The sequence below is a fragment of the Taudactylus pleione genome, unplaced genomic scaffold, assembly GCF_031769625.1.
Source record: "Taudactylus pleione unplaced genomic scaffold, aTauple2 ptg001123l, whole genome shotgun sequence".
NCBI lineage: Eukaryota > Metazoa > Chordata > Amphibia > Anura > Myobatrachidae > Taudactylus > Taudactylus pleione.
The window spans coordinates 6,587,173-6,601,549 of NW_028285524.1; the positions used below are offsets into that span (position 1 = coordinate 6,587,173).

At 44.2% G+C, this 14,377-nt stretch overlaps 1 protein-coding gene across 1 annotated transcript in view; it reads right to left on the reverse strand.

Annotated features, from left to right (window-relative positions):
* The window catches only part of SEC16B (SEC16 homolog B, endoplasmic reticulum export factor), a 222,747-nt gene that overhangs the window by 181,383 nt on the left and 26,987 nt on the right, over positions 1–14,377 (reverse strand). The window contains exon 8 of the mRNA XM_088461883.1: positions 12,360–12,421. Coding sequence (XP_088318009.1) covers positions 12,360–12,421 — 62 coding nt within the window. The remainder of the gene's footprint in view (positions 1–12,359; positions 12,422–14,377) is intronic.

Genomic DNA, 14,377 nt, shown 5'->3' on the forward strand with positions numbered 1-14,377 from the left:
TTTTGTACCTGTCGACCTTCTGTCCTTGTCGACCATTTGGTGTCAACCTTTTTATTGTCATTATTCAAGCCGGACACCGAGAGGTTTACTATAGGATCAGCAATGTAACCATTATTATAGGATGAGCAGACCTCAGTTTAGGGCGTTACTAAAGACATAAGGGGAGAGGTCAAATTTCTCAATGTCCACCCACACCTTTGACCCAGGAGGAGAATGCAACTGGCTACACTATGTTATAGGTCTTAACTGGATTTGAAAGGTAAGAGTTGAAAGAACTACAATACACTAGGCGGGTTACTCATATAGATGTAATGTGGCTAATCTAGTAGAAGGGTATCTGATTCCAAGGGGCTTATGTAATAGGTTGCGAGCTGCAGCCACTGCAGGAACTCCTGCGAGTCTTCCCTTACTTTGTTGGTTTGGCCTTTAAAATTATTGCAGCTTTAAAAATACCGGAAGACTTGCAGGAGTTCCCACACTGGCTGCAGCTTGCAACCTATTTCATAAACCCCCAGTAGTCCAAGTCTCTCCTAATTGAGAGAAGTAGAGGAGAGAAGGTCGCTTGATTTAGAGATTCAGGAAACTATTCATCATAACTAAACTAAGTTTTTAGCACACTTTTTACCTATTTAACTCAATTTAAAGTATCACTGCTATTAATGTAACATGTAACACAGGAAATATCACTGGTATCTCTTGGTTACAGTCCAACTGTGTTAATTTCCACACTCCCCATACTTTAGTATGGGGATGTAGAAATTAGTGTATTCATCAACTTCCTCAGATGGCATACTGTATATAGCTCCCGATAGTACTCACACGGCAGCTTGTGCTGTAGAGGGATCTTTTCAGATCCCTCTCTGCTGTGTTCTGGCTGTCTGCAGCTGCTAGCTCCCCCTGTCCCTCCTCCTGGCTCCACTGCACTCATTGCTGCATGAAAGGAGTCTTCACGCCAGCGGTGGGTGTCAGCGCTCGGTCAGTCCCTCTCAGCTCCTCTGATCTTGCGAGAATCTTTGCATCCTGTCTTTATGCTGCGCATGCACAGCTTGAAGACAGGCTGTGAAGACTACAGGAAGACCAGAGGAGCTGGAGATAAGTCTTTCACTTCTGAAAAACTGAGGGCCTGATTCATTACGGATCGCTATTGCTATCGCTGCTCCGTAATCACACGCAGGTCTGCTGTGAAAATATGCTAATGAATGCTATCGCAATGCCGTTGCACTGCCAGCATAGAGAAGGCCATTGCCTCCCACTACCGCTATCTCACATCCATAATACCTTGCAGTCCTGTGTACACATCGGAAACATCAAGTGCCATCGGCCCATCACGCACAATTACAGCAGCTCTGACCTCACTCAGAAATTGCTAACCTGATCGCACGCAGTAAGTAAGCTGTGTATGACGTTGCAGTGGCTAATTTATACACGCCCATCTAACGGAGTTCAAATGGACAGGCACGTCTGCGTTTTTCCAACCACTCCCTCGTCACCACCCCCAAACGCTGACTACCTGTCATTCACTCTAAGATGGCTTACTCTGCTCTGCGTAGTCACGGTGTTGCCTTTGTGCACTTGCACTGTGATGCATGTGCATGCGCAGTACACAACAAACGTCCAACAGCGCACGCTGCTACAGTTGCGATATGTAATAAATCAGGCCCTGATTTCGTAGAAGCAGCGGTTTTTCTGAAGTGATTGTTTAGGGCAGGAGGCATGATGAACGTCTACCAAACTTTGGTCTCCATTTACTGACAAGTTTTATCACCAAAACGAGTAATAAATTTCACTGTGTATGATGTATTTAAAGGATAGATTACCTTGCGCTCTCTAAGTTTGGGCAGCAAATATGTCGAAAAGGATACCCAAATCTTTAATAATCATATGAAAGGTATTGCGGAGGTGACAATTTGCGCCTGAAATTTCATTGGTGTAAGCAATGCTAAGGGTTGTAAAGGAAGGGGGAGATTGTCTAGAGCTAAAGTGTTCATATATAAATGGTTAAACTAGAACCCCAATATGAGTGTTTCGGTAAAAAGAAAAGATAAATGAGGATATGTTTAACTCAAAAAACTTTACTTATAATCTTAATCACAATATTACCATGCAAGTGTTAGAGAAGTTTCTAGATGGTGCTCCAGCCAATCAGCCCCCAACTGTCATTTTTCTAACAGATGACAGTTGGGAGCTGATTGGCTGGAGCACCATTTATCATACACAGTGAAATGTATCACTTGTTTTGGTGATAAAACTTGTTAGTAAATGAGGCCCCTTGTTTGAACTCACAGCGAGTTCAAACCATATATATCACAAGTGATAATAATGTTTTGATAAAAGGGCCCCATTCATAAATTATATAAATTCCTAAATACTTGCTATTGCTGGACTGCCAATTAAAGGCACAGTTAAGATCCAGAATTTTCAACTTGTTAGTTTTAATTAAATTAAAGTTGAATTGTTACATTCTATATTTATCATTGTACTATTGTGTTAGTAGTGTTTTTGCAAAAACATTATGGCATAAAAGTAATAGCCTGCGCCAGGCAGGGCCGGATTAAGGCTTGTGGGGGCCTGGGGCAACTAAATTGTGGGGGCCCCCACCAAGCCACACAGAGCCTACCCCTAACCCTCCTGATTACTTCTGGCTCTGTGTTGTGAATGCAGCAGCACAGTCAGTGCTGCTGCATAGAGCGCAAAGTGGCTACTGAGGCCCAACATCAGTGATCAGCGACACGGACATGATGTGTCATGTGATGCTGATGAGGGGACTCTGTAGCTGCTCTGCGCTTTGCCATAGCGCTGACTGTGCTGTTACATTCAGAACACAGCTCAGCGGCAGCTCAGCCCCCATCCGGGAACAGGGTCCAGACTCCACATACACATACTGTATATACACAGAAACACATAAATACACATATATACACAAAAACACATACAGTCAGGTGTATAAATATTGGGACATTGACAGAATTTTCATATTTTGGCCTCTATTCACCACCACAATGGCTTTGAAATGAAGCAAACAAGATGTGCTTTAACTGCAGACTTTCAGATTTAATTTGAGGGTAATTACATTCAAATCAGGTGAACGGTGTAGGAATTACAACGGTTTCTATATGTGCCTCCCACTTTTTAAGGGGCCAAAAGTAATAGGACTATAAACTGAAAAGCTATTTCATGGACAGGTGTGGGCTATTCCCTCGTTATTTCATTATCAATTAAGCAGGTAAAAGGTCTGGAGTTGATTCTAGGTGTGACATTTGCATTTGGAATCAGTTGCTGTCGACTCTCAATATGAGATCCAAAGAGCTGTCACTATCAGTGAAGCAAGCCATCATTAGGCTGAAAAATCAACACAAACCCATCAGAGAGATAGAAAAAACATTAGGTGTGACCAAATCAACTGTTTGGAACACTCTTAAAAAGAAAGAACGCACCGGAGAGCTCAGCAACACCAAAAGACCAGGAAGACCACGGAAAACAATTGTGGTGGATGACAGAAGAATTATTTCCCTGGTGAACAAAAACCCCTTCACAACAGTTGGCCAAATCTAGAACACTCTCCAGGAGGTAGGTGTATATGTGTCAAAGTCAACAATCAAGAGAAGACTTCACAAGAGTGAATATAGAGGGTTCACCACAAGATGTAAACCATTGGTGAGCCACAAAACAGAAAGACCAGATTAGAGTTTGCCAAATAACATCTAAAAAAGCCATTACAGTTCTGGAACAACATCCTATGGACAGATGAGACAAAGATCAACTTGTACCAGAGTGAAGGGAAGAGAAGAGTATGGAGAAGGAAAGGAACTGCTCATGATCCAAAACATACCACCTCATCAGTGAAGCATGGTGGTGGTAGTGTCATGGCGTGGGCATGTATGGCTGCCAATGGAACTGGTTCCCTTGTATTTATTGATGATGTGACTGCTGACAAAAGCAGCAGAATGAATTCTGAAGTGTTTCAGGCAATATATGCTCATATTCAGTCAAATGCTTCAGAAATCATTGGACGGTGCTTCACAGTGTAGATGGACAATGACCCGAAGCATACTGCAAAAGCAACCAAAGAATTTTTTAAGGCTAAAAAGTGGAATGTTATGCAATGGCCAAGTCAATCCCCTGACCTGAATCCGATTGAGCATGCTTTTCACTTGATGAAGACAAAACTGAAGGGAAAATGCCCCAAGAACAAGCAGGAACTGAAGACATTTGCAGTAGAGGCCTGGCAGAGCATCACCAGGGATGAAACCCAGCGTCTGGTGATGTCTATGCGTTCCAGACTTCAGGCTGTAATTGCCTGCAAAGGATTTGCAACAAAGTATTAAAAAGTGAAAGTTAGATTTAGGATTGTTTAGTTTGTCCCATTACTTTTGGCCCCTTAAAAAGTGGGAGGCATATATAGAAACCATTGTAATTCCTACACCATTCACCTGATTTGGATGTAATTACCCTCATATTAAATCTGAATCTAAATTTGAGGGTAATTACCCTCAAATTGCCCTTCTGCTCCACGGGAGGTTTCTGTCCTCCCTGAGCTCGCCTTAGGACACCTGCGTTACGGTTTGACAGGTGTACCGCCTTAAAGCAGTTAAAGCACATCTTGTTTGTTTCATTTCAAAGCCATTGTGGTGGTGAATAGAGGCCAAAATCTGAAAATTCTGTCAATGTCCCAATATTTATGCACCTGACTGTATATACACAACATACATACACATACATACTTGGGATGAGCGGGTTCAGATTTATGAAATCTGAACCCCCACGGGGACCCCCCCCCCGATCCGAGTCGCATACAAGTCAGGCTCCAGTTTTCCCGTCTGACTTGGATCTGAAATCGAGGCAAAACATCATCATCCCGCTGTCGGGTCTCGCGGGTTTTGGGTTCTATAAAAGGTCCCCGCGCCGGCGCCATTTTTCACTCTGGCTGTGGACAGTGAAGAGGGAGGGTGGGAGCTAGGGCTGGCTGGGCTGTGTTGTGCTGTTGTTGTCCATAGGGGCTGTGTCCACTCAGTCCATAGAGGCTGGCTGGGCTGTGTTGTGCTGCTGTTGTCCATAGGGGCTGTGTCCCCTCCAAAGTCTATAGGGGCTGGCTGGGCTGTGTTGTGCAGTGTCACATATAGGCTGTAGTCCTAAAGGGGTGCTGTAGTGTTGTCCAGGGGGTAATCTGTCCATCAGGGGTGCTCCCCCCAAGTGCAAAAAAACAATAATTTTTCCTGTGTTTGTGAATTGTGTGTGCTGTAGCCGCACATGCATCAACAAAGTAGCGCTAAGCATGCGCCTGTGTCATAAATCAAGGGCCGGCTGGCTCATCTGTTAAAGGGTGGTGTAACCCCCCAAAATGCACTCTGAAAAAAATAAAAAAATATTTTTTTCTGTGTTTGTGAATTGTGTGCGCTGTAGACACATGTGCATTAACAAAGTAGCGCCAAGCTTGCACCTGTGTCATAAATCATGGGCCGGCTGGCTTGTCCTTTAAAGGGTGCTGTAACCCCCAAAGTGCACTCCAAAAAAATAAAAAATATTTTTTTTCTGTGTTTGTGAATTGTGTGCGCTGTAGCCGCACGTGCATCAACAAGGTAGCACCAATCGTGCGCCTGTGTCATAAATCAGGGGCCGGCTGGCTCATCCGTTAAAGGGTGCTGTAACCCCCAAAGTGCACTCCAAAAAAAATAAAAAAATATTTTTTTCTGTGTTTGTGACTTGTGTGCGCTGTAGCCGCACGTGCATCAACAAAGTAGTAGCTCCAAGCATGCGCCTGTGTCATAAGTCAAAGGCCGGCTGGCTCATCTTTTGAAGGGTGGTGTAACCCCCAAAGCGCGCTCCAAAAAAAAATAATATATATTTTTCTGTGTTTGTGACTTGTGTCCTATGTTGTGCAGTGTCCTATAAAGGCTGTAGTCCTAAAGGAGTGCTGTAGTGTTGTCCAGGGGGTGACCTGTCCATCAGGGGTGCTCCCCCAAAGTGCAAAAAAGCAAAGAACTGTGCATTCTAAATCTAAGATGATATCACGAATCCCCATGGAGAGTCCAAGTGTGGCGACGGTTGCGATGTCTGACCTTCATGTCACTGTTGAAGTACAACAAGATGAGGATATTGGTGTAACTGGCACTGAGGAGGAAGTTGACAAGGAGGATTCTGATGGTGAGGTGGTTTGTTTAAATCAGGCACCAGGGGAGACAGTTGTTGTCCGTGGGATGAAAAAGCCCATCACGGTCATGCCTGGGCAGAAGACCAAAGATTCCGCCTCTTTGGTCTGGCAATATTTCTATCCAAATCCGGACAACAACTGTCTTGCCATATGTACCATATGTAGAGGTGGAATAAGTAGGGGTAGGGACGTTAACCACCTAGGAGCATCCTCCCTTACACGTCACTTGCAGCGCGTTCATAAAAAGTTACTGTCAAGTTCAGAAACTGTGGCTAAGACAGTAAGCAGTCCAGGGACACCTAAATACCTTTTTCCTGTTGTATCCAAGCGCCTGCAAACCACACCGTCAACTCCCTCCTCGTCAGTTTCCTCCTCAGTCAGGATCGGAAGTAGTGCTGCAGGCCATATCACTGGCATGACTGACTCTTCTCTCCGGGATTCCTCTGGAGGATCCTGCATTGCTATGCCAACTGCTGCCGCTGCTGCTGTTGCTGCTGGGAATCATTCATCATCCCAGTCTTAGTCCTTAGTCTGCCCTGTTCCACTTGTCCACCGGGGTCACACTGCCTCCATCAATTGTCTAAATCCCACTGCACTAATGGTGGATACCGGACGCACGTCTAACACCAACATAACTGTCAAGGTCTCAGTTATCCGCTTTGCTTCAGGATGACTGCTGTCCTACTTCATCCTCCTCACTAAGGACTGTTGGAGGGTCAATTGCTTAGTACAAGAAATAGCTACCTCAATATTGTGAATTGTGAGGTGTTCAGAATAGACTGGAAATGAGTGGAAATTAATGTTATTGAGGTTAATATTGTTCAGAATAGACTGGAAATGAGTGAACATTTATTTTATTGAGGTTAATAATAGCATAGGAACAGAAAAACCCACAAATTCTGTGATTTTAGCTGTTTTTATGCTTTTTTCCCCCCCCAAAAAACAGATTCAAAACACAAAACCCAGAACCCAAAACACAGAAGGGTGGTTTTGGCAAAACCAATCCAGATCCAAAACACGAAGAAAGATCCAGATCCAAAACCAAAACACGAAAAGTGGCCGGTGCACACCCCTAATACATACACAAATATACACATACATATAAACAAAACACATATACACATACATACATATATACAAATACATACACATATATACACAACATATATACACATAAACACATACATACACATATATACACAACACAAACACATATATACACATACATACACATACTGTATATATACATAAACACATACATACACACCATATATACACATAAACACATGCACACACATACTGTATATATACAAAAACACATACATACATATACACACCATATATACACATAAACACATACATACACATATATACACACATACACATAAACACATATATATATATATATATATATATATACACAACATATATATACATAAACACATACATACACATATATCCACAACATATATACACATAAACACATACATACACATATATACACATACTGTACATACACATAAACACATACATACACATATATACACAAAAACACATATACACAACATATATAAACACATACATACACATATATAAACAATAAAGCAGTATATATAAACTTACATTTTATGCAGGTGCTGTTCCCTTCATTAGGCTCCGCTCCCTCATGCCGAAATCCCGCGATTCGCTGGTCATATGGGGCAGGGCTTAGCGTGATGGCTCCGCCCCCACTTCGGTAACAATAGTTGCATGGGAAGTTGCTCCGTCAGCGTGCACTAGTGGTGGGGGCCTCTCTGTGTGTGGGGGCCCAGGGACGACTGCCCCTGTCGCCCCCCTTAATCCGGCCCTGGTGCCAGGCATCGGCAAGTCTGCCTACTGTTTTAAAGGATCAGTCATTTAAAAAACAAAAACAGGTTGGTTTTGCATTTTAAATTATTGCTACTTTAAAGCATTGGCCTGATTCGCCGGGAACTCGCCGATGCCTGCAGTCGCAGGCTATTACATTTACCCCTATATTTCAACTACCTAATACATCAACACTATTATTTGGATTATCTTGGATTTACTATTGGTACCTGTATTACAAACATTTAAAGTGGCTTGTAATCATTGAGAAAACAAATAATGCTGACTATTTAAATAAGACTGAGATGTGAGATGAGGACACCATCTACTGTTCTTCTTTAAACTAAACTTGCAGCAACTGGAGGCTGCCATTATGGGTTTTACAGTGGCATGGTGGTTAGTATAGTTTCCTCCAATCACTGGGGTAATGAGTTTGATTCACGATCAGGGCCCTAGCTGTTTGGGGTCCCTATGTTCTGTCTGTGTTTTTATGTTTCTTCCCATTATCCAAACACATAACTGTACTTTTGTTGAATTTGCTGCTGAGAAAAATGTACTCTAGTATGGGTGTAGTGTGTTAGACTATTAAGATTGCAATGGGGTAGGGACTGATGTAAATGACAAATATTCTCTGTAAATTGCAGTGTAATTGGTGGCACTATATAAATAACTATAGAATAATAATAGCAATAGTAATGGAGACCTAACCACTATTAACCACTTGCCTGGCCAAGACATGCTGTGCATTACCTGTGATGGTTGCAAAACAATGCGTCCAGTCAGAAACGCACACTGGGTGGATGCTGAAAGATGATCTTCTAGCATCCGCCATTGGCAGAGGGACCTCCTGGGCCTTCTGCATCCCTGCACTCTCAACCAGTGTCTGCCATGCTGCGATCACTGCTAATCGGGCAGTATGGTAGGATCCCCCACCTGGCGGCCACACATCAGTGCCACAATACATAATTATGCCGCATATCAATGCCACAATACATAATTATGTTGCACATCAGTGCCACAATACATAACATACCGAGCATCAGTATCTCCAATCCATTAATTATACCAGAACACATGTAAATACATCTGTATATCTCAAGCTAGGTTGATGCAGAGGCCGTGAATTCATGTTGGCTGTGGAGCTAAGATTTCAAAGTGGCCATGGAAACGGAGATCTTCATGGAAACCTGGCATCTAAACCCAAGCCCCAGTCTTTCAGTACAGCTGGCCCAGCAGACGCATGGATCAGCCTGGGCCGGCTCACACTGCCGCTGGGCGGCCCCCCTCTCTGTCCAGGCACTAGACTCCAGTCCCGGAAGTCCTCCCTTGATGGCAGCCCTGGACAGAACTACCATGTGATTCTACCCTCTGGCCACAAGTGGCACTGTCGGGTAGCGCCAACCCCACCCAACATTCCCCTAGCGAGTGCCATTCTGGCCAAGTGGTGAATACACCCCTGCGTAGAGCTGTGGCTTGACACTGTTAGTAGTGAAAAGTGTATTTGTACACAATATAATGTAATAAGGTGTCATATACACAAGAGAGAATAGTTTCTTCAGTGTTATTTAAAAATGTTAAAATTGCAATTAATATATAAAATGTAATTAAAAACAAACATCCCCACATCTGTTGTTTACCACATTAAAAATTCTAAATCTTGCAATGATCGAAATGGGAATGACAAAAAATTATCTTGACCAGACGGCTGTGACTTGATATACTATAGATGTAACGCATGAGTTGTCAATACAGAAGCCATCAATAAACACTACTGCAGGTGTCATCATAATAATGGATCTTTACAACAGGTCTCCAGTATCTGCAAGTCTCCTAAAAGGTGTATTTGGGGATGCGTCCAGATCTCCTTAGGTTGCTTTTCCAGGTGGCACTTACATGAATATGGCCTTACTGTGCTCAATAAACACTTTCCCTTCCTGTTACACCACTCCTGGTATAAAAGGGGTGCAAGACTAAGATACAGGGCCTTAACTAGGGTAGTGCGACCAGTGCCTTGGCACAGGGCACCGCAGGGCAGGGGGCGCTTTTTCGGCCTGTCAACTTTCCTATTTATTATCATTGTCACTTGTAGCTTCCTCTTCTTTTATCCGCTGCATCTCCTGGCCTCTCCTATCTCTTCCCTGGCCCTTTTACAGTTGCACTATCTTATGTCTCTATTTAAAAATGGGGCGGGGGGGGCAACAATGCTCTCTCTGGCACAGGGCACCAAAAAGTCTAGTTACGGCGCTGCTAAGATTAGAGATGAGCGGGTCTGGTTCCCTGAGAACCGGACCCACCCAAACTTCGGCGATCTGAGGCACCCCTCAGATCTTTTCTCCTGCCCCGGATCCCTAATCGCAGCAAAACCTTGCGATCCTCCTGAGGTTTTGCCTCGAGCGGTCATTTTTAAGAATCCCTTTGCCTTCAATGGGCAAAGAGCTGATTGGCTGACAGAGCCGTCTGTCACGGCTCTCAGCCAATCAGCATGTACGACCTGACACAGATGCATGTAACTCGGACCAGGGAGATCCATGCTACATGCATCTGTGTGATTGATACAGAGGGCCTGATTCAGACCCGCTCGCGAGCGCAGGACGCTCGCAAGTGGGTCAATGGTGCCCTAATACGCATGCGCACGATGGAGGGAGCTCCGTCGTGCGCATGCGCGAGACCCGGCGGGCGACGGGGTAGCCGTCGCTCGGGGTCTCACACCAAAGGGGGCGTGCTGTCGATGGTGACTGACAGCACACACCCTTTGGTGGGCGTGCCAGGGGCGTGGCTTCCAGACGGAGGCGTTCCCAGGGGTGGCGGGGATAGCCCCGGACTAAGCCTAGACCAGGGGTGCCCTTTATTTAAGAGGTACTCAACATCCCTGGCCTGGGCTGACTAGCGGTCAGGACTGATGCTGCGGCTGGGGTGCCCTGTGAAAGGGCATCCCTGGCTGTGGCATCAGCCCCCCGCTAGAAAGGGTCCAGGGCTGGTTTTAAATATACGTGGAACCTCACATAATTTTTTTTTCTACGTATATTTAAAGCCAGCTCTGTCCCTGCTGCCTGGTGCTGGTTCTTAATTTACAGTGGAATTTACAGTTCTTAATTTACAGTGGAACCCTACACATTTTTTCGCCTGTAAATTTAAGAACCAGGACAGACTGGCAAGTCCGGGGCTGGTTAGTCTTTTGGGGAGGGTACCTTGCGTAATTTTTTTAAACACAAAAACACATTTTTTACAGGTACAACACAAGCAGCTAGCACATGTCTCACTGGTATGTGCAGGCTGCTAGCTCGGGAGAGATTTGCAGAGAGAAAACACTGCAATCTCGGGTGAGTAATCTCATCTTTACTTGCAACTCGGGGGAGAAATGTCATATTCACTTGCAACTCGGGCGAGAAATCTCATCTTCACTTGCAACTCGGGTGAGAAATCTCGATTTGCTTCACCATCGAAAAACTCACTTTCAGCTAAACTCGCTTCACAGTAAATTTGCAAAAAAAAAAATCTCACCCGAGTTTTGGCGAGGTTAAAAAAACACAACTCGACCAAACTCGATTCTTAGTAAATTTACCCCCTAGAATGTACAATGTACTGCCTTTCTTAGATTTAAACTGTAAATATAATATACATTTAATTTATTTGTTTATTACCAGTTATTTATCTAGCGCACACATATTCCGCAGCGCTTTTACAGAGAATATTTGGCCATTCACATCAGTCCCTGCCCAGGTGGAGCTTACAATCTATATTCCCTATCAGACCCGTAACTAGACTTTTTGGTGCTCTGTGCCAGAAAGAACATTGGCGCCCCTCCCTATTTTTTAAATAAGGAGATAACACACCCAAAAAAGGGCCACGGCCTCATGGGGAAGAGCAAGGGAAGAGATAGGGGTACTCCTGGGGCAGCCAGGAGATGCTGGGGATAAAATAAGAGGAAGCTACAAGTAAGAATGATACTAAACAGAAAATTGACAGGCCCGAACAGCACCCCCTAACCTGCGGTACCCTGTGCCATGGCACAGGTCGCACTACCCTAGTTACGGCCCTGTTCCCTACCACATGCTCACACGCATACACACTAGGGTTAATTTTTGTTGGAAACCAATTAACCTAACAATATATTTTTGGAATGTAGGAGGAAACCCACGCAAGCACGGGAAGAATATACAACTCCAGACAGTTAGGGACGTAGTGGGAATTGAACCCATGACCTCATTGCTGTGAGGCGGTAATGCTAAACATTACACCGTCTGTGCTGTCCATTCTATCCTAGTCAGTTCTTGTTATAATCTATATTTTAGTCTTGTTGCTGCATGCACGCAGGTTTTCCATCCAGGATTATTGTGGGAAGCAAGCCCCCTTTGCCCCCAATTACCTCTGTACTGGACCAGGAAACCGCCTCATCTCTTCCTGTTCCATAGTGTCATGAAGTAGAACCTATAATGGAACAATTCATTGTAAAGTGAATGGAAGAAATACATTTCAAAAATCATCGCATCCCCCGATCGACTGATCCTGCAGAAAGATCAGGGGGTGCGATGTACGACCCCATGGGAGCGCTCTTTGTACGATATCATGGCCATACATGGTGCGATATAGCAGCCGAATCGTACCAATCTGTCGGATTGGCTGCTTTTACGCACCGTGTATGGGGGCCTTAAGATGGAAATAACATCTTCCTTGCTGCCATCTGGCTCTCAGCAAGAGACTGGACACTAGCCATGTAAGGTTCTCAGGGAATGTCGTCTCTTATGTTGTCTTTGCTTAATTCTACCCAACACCTTATATTTGTATCTATATTTTTTTAACTATTTGTTCCCATAATTCAGATTCTTTGTACAGCTCTAAAATTCGTAATGATGAGAACATGTTTTACTGTGACTAATGACATGGCAGCTTGTTACCTGCAGACATCATATTGCATAGTGCTGCAGCTAAAGCTCGTTTCCTAAGCTGCAGTGTCCAATAAAGACTTCATGATCCTAAAGCTACTGTATGTGCAAAAGGGATTTCAGGGACTCCATTATTCACATGTGAAAGAAAAGGATACGGATATAACACATAGGGCTCTATTTATTAACATTATTTTTACTAAAATAAAGTGAAAAAGGGTGTTTTCACACCCTTTTCACATTATTTTAGTTTCACCTGTAGTTATTACAGGGCAATTGGAGTAGAATTAGTAAAATTCTACTCCAACCCCCAGTATCACTTATTTTTAGTAAAGCAGATCGCATTTCCCATAATTGTAATGGGAAATGTGATCCGACCAGAGTTACTAAAAATAAATTGTAAAAAAATACCGGGGGAAGCCCTGTGATAATAACGCCACCTGGAGGTGGCGTTATCCAGGGTCTCCCCCGGTTACCGGGCTCCCACTCTGCTCTAATGGGGAGAGCAGAGGCGGGAGCCGGTACCAGTAATCAGCTGTGTGGTCTAAACAGACCGCAAGCTGATTGCTGTAAAAAAAAGAAAAAAAAAATTGAAACATTTTTTTTTTTACTTATCGAAATCCAGGGACCGGTGATCGGGCCTCCGGTGATGGCTCCTCTCTGGTCAGCTGGTCTCCCAGAGTGCACTGCGGCCCGGTCATCAGGTGATCGGGTCCCAGTGCAGTATGGGAGATCACCTGATCGGGAAGCCCGGAGAAGATCACCGGAGGCCAGGAGGATGCAGGTAAGTGTAATGAAGGGAGGGGGGGATCGCGGGGGTCCGCGATCATGGGGGGCGGGGCTTAGCATCGTGGGGGGTAGCAGCGACGGTGGGTCGGCGCATGCGCGGGCTGTTAGTCGCGGTATTTTTTCCGAAAATACCGCGACTAGAGTGCGGATGGGATCCGCAGGGACAGAGCTTTATCACAAGCTCTGTCCCTGCAAGGGATTTATAGTAAATCCCTGTGATATTGCCTGAATTCGCAATGCGAATTCACTCGGTAATATCACACTACAATCCGCATTCAATATGCGGATTGTAGTAAATAGAGCCCATAGAGATAAATGCTTTTAATGCAGTTGACATGGCTGATTTTCTAGAAGAAATGGATGGAACTGGAGCAGGGAAAAGAAGAACATGTCATTTATTATTTTCAAGGAGAATAAGGAAAGCTGCCACGCAGTTATACAGCCATGTCATATGAGGTAATATGATGACGGGATGTGTGCTGGCAGGGTGCAAGGCTGATGATCTGTGTATGTTAAGTAGTGTGTGGTCTAACTGAGATAAATATAAAGGAAAAAAGCAGGAATGAAGAACTGAAGCTGTATGTAGTGTGACAAAGTGTGAAGTATATTTTGTTTGCAATTCTTTGACATGAATGTGGAATGTGCCAATAAGGCTGCCATAGTGCAATATATAATTTTATTATACTAGTAATGGTAAAAATAAGGATATACA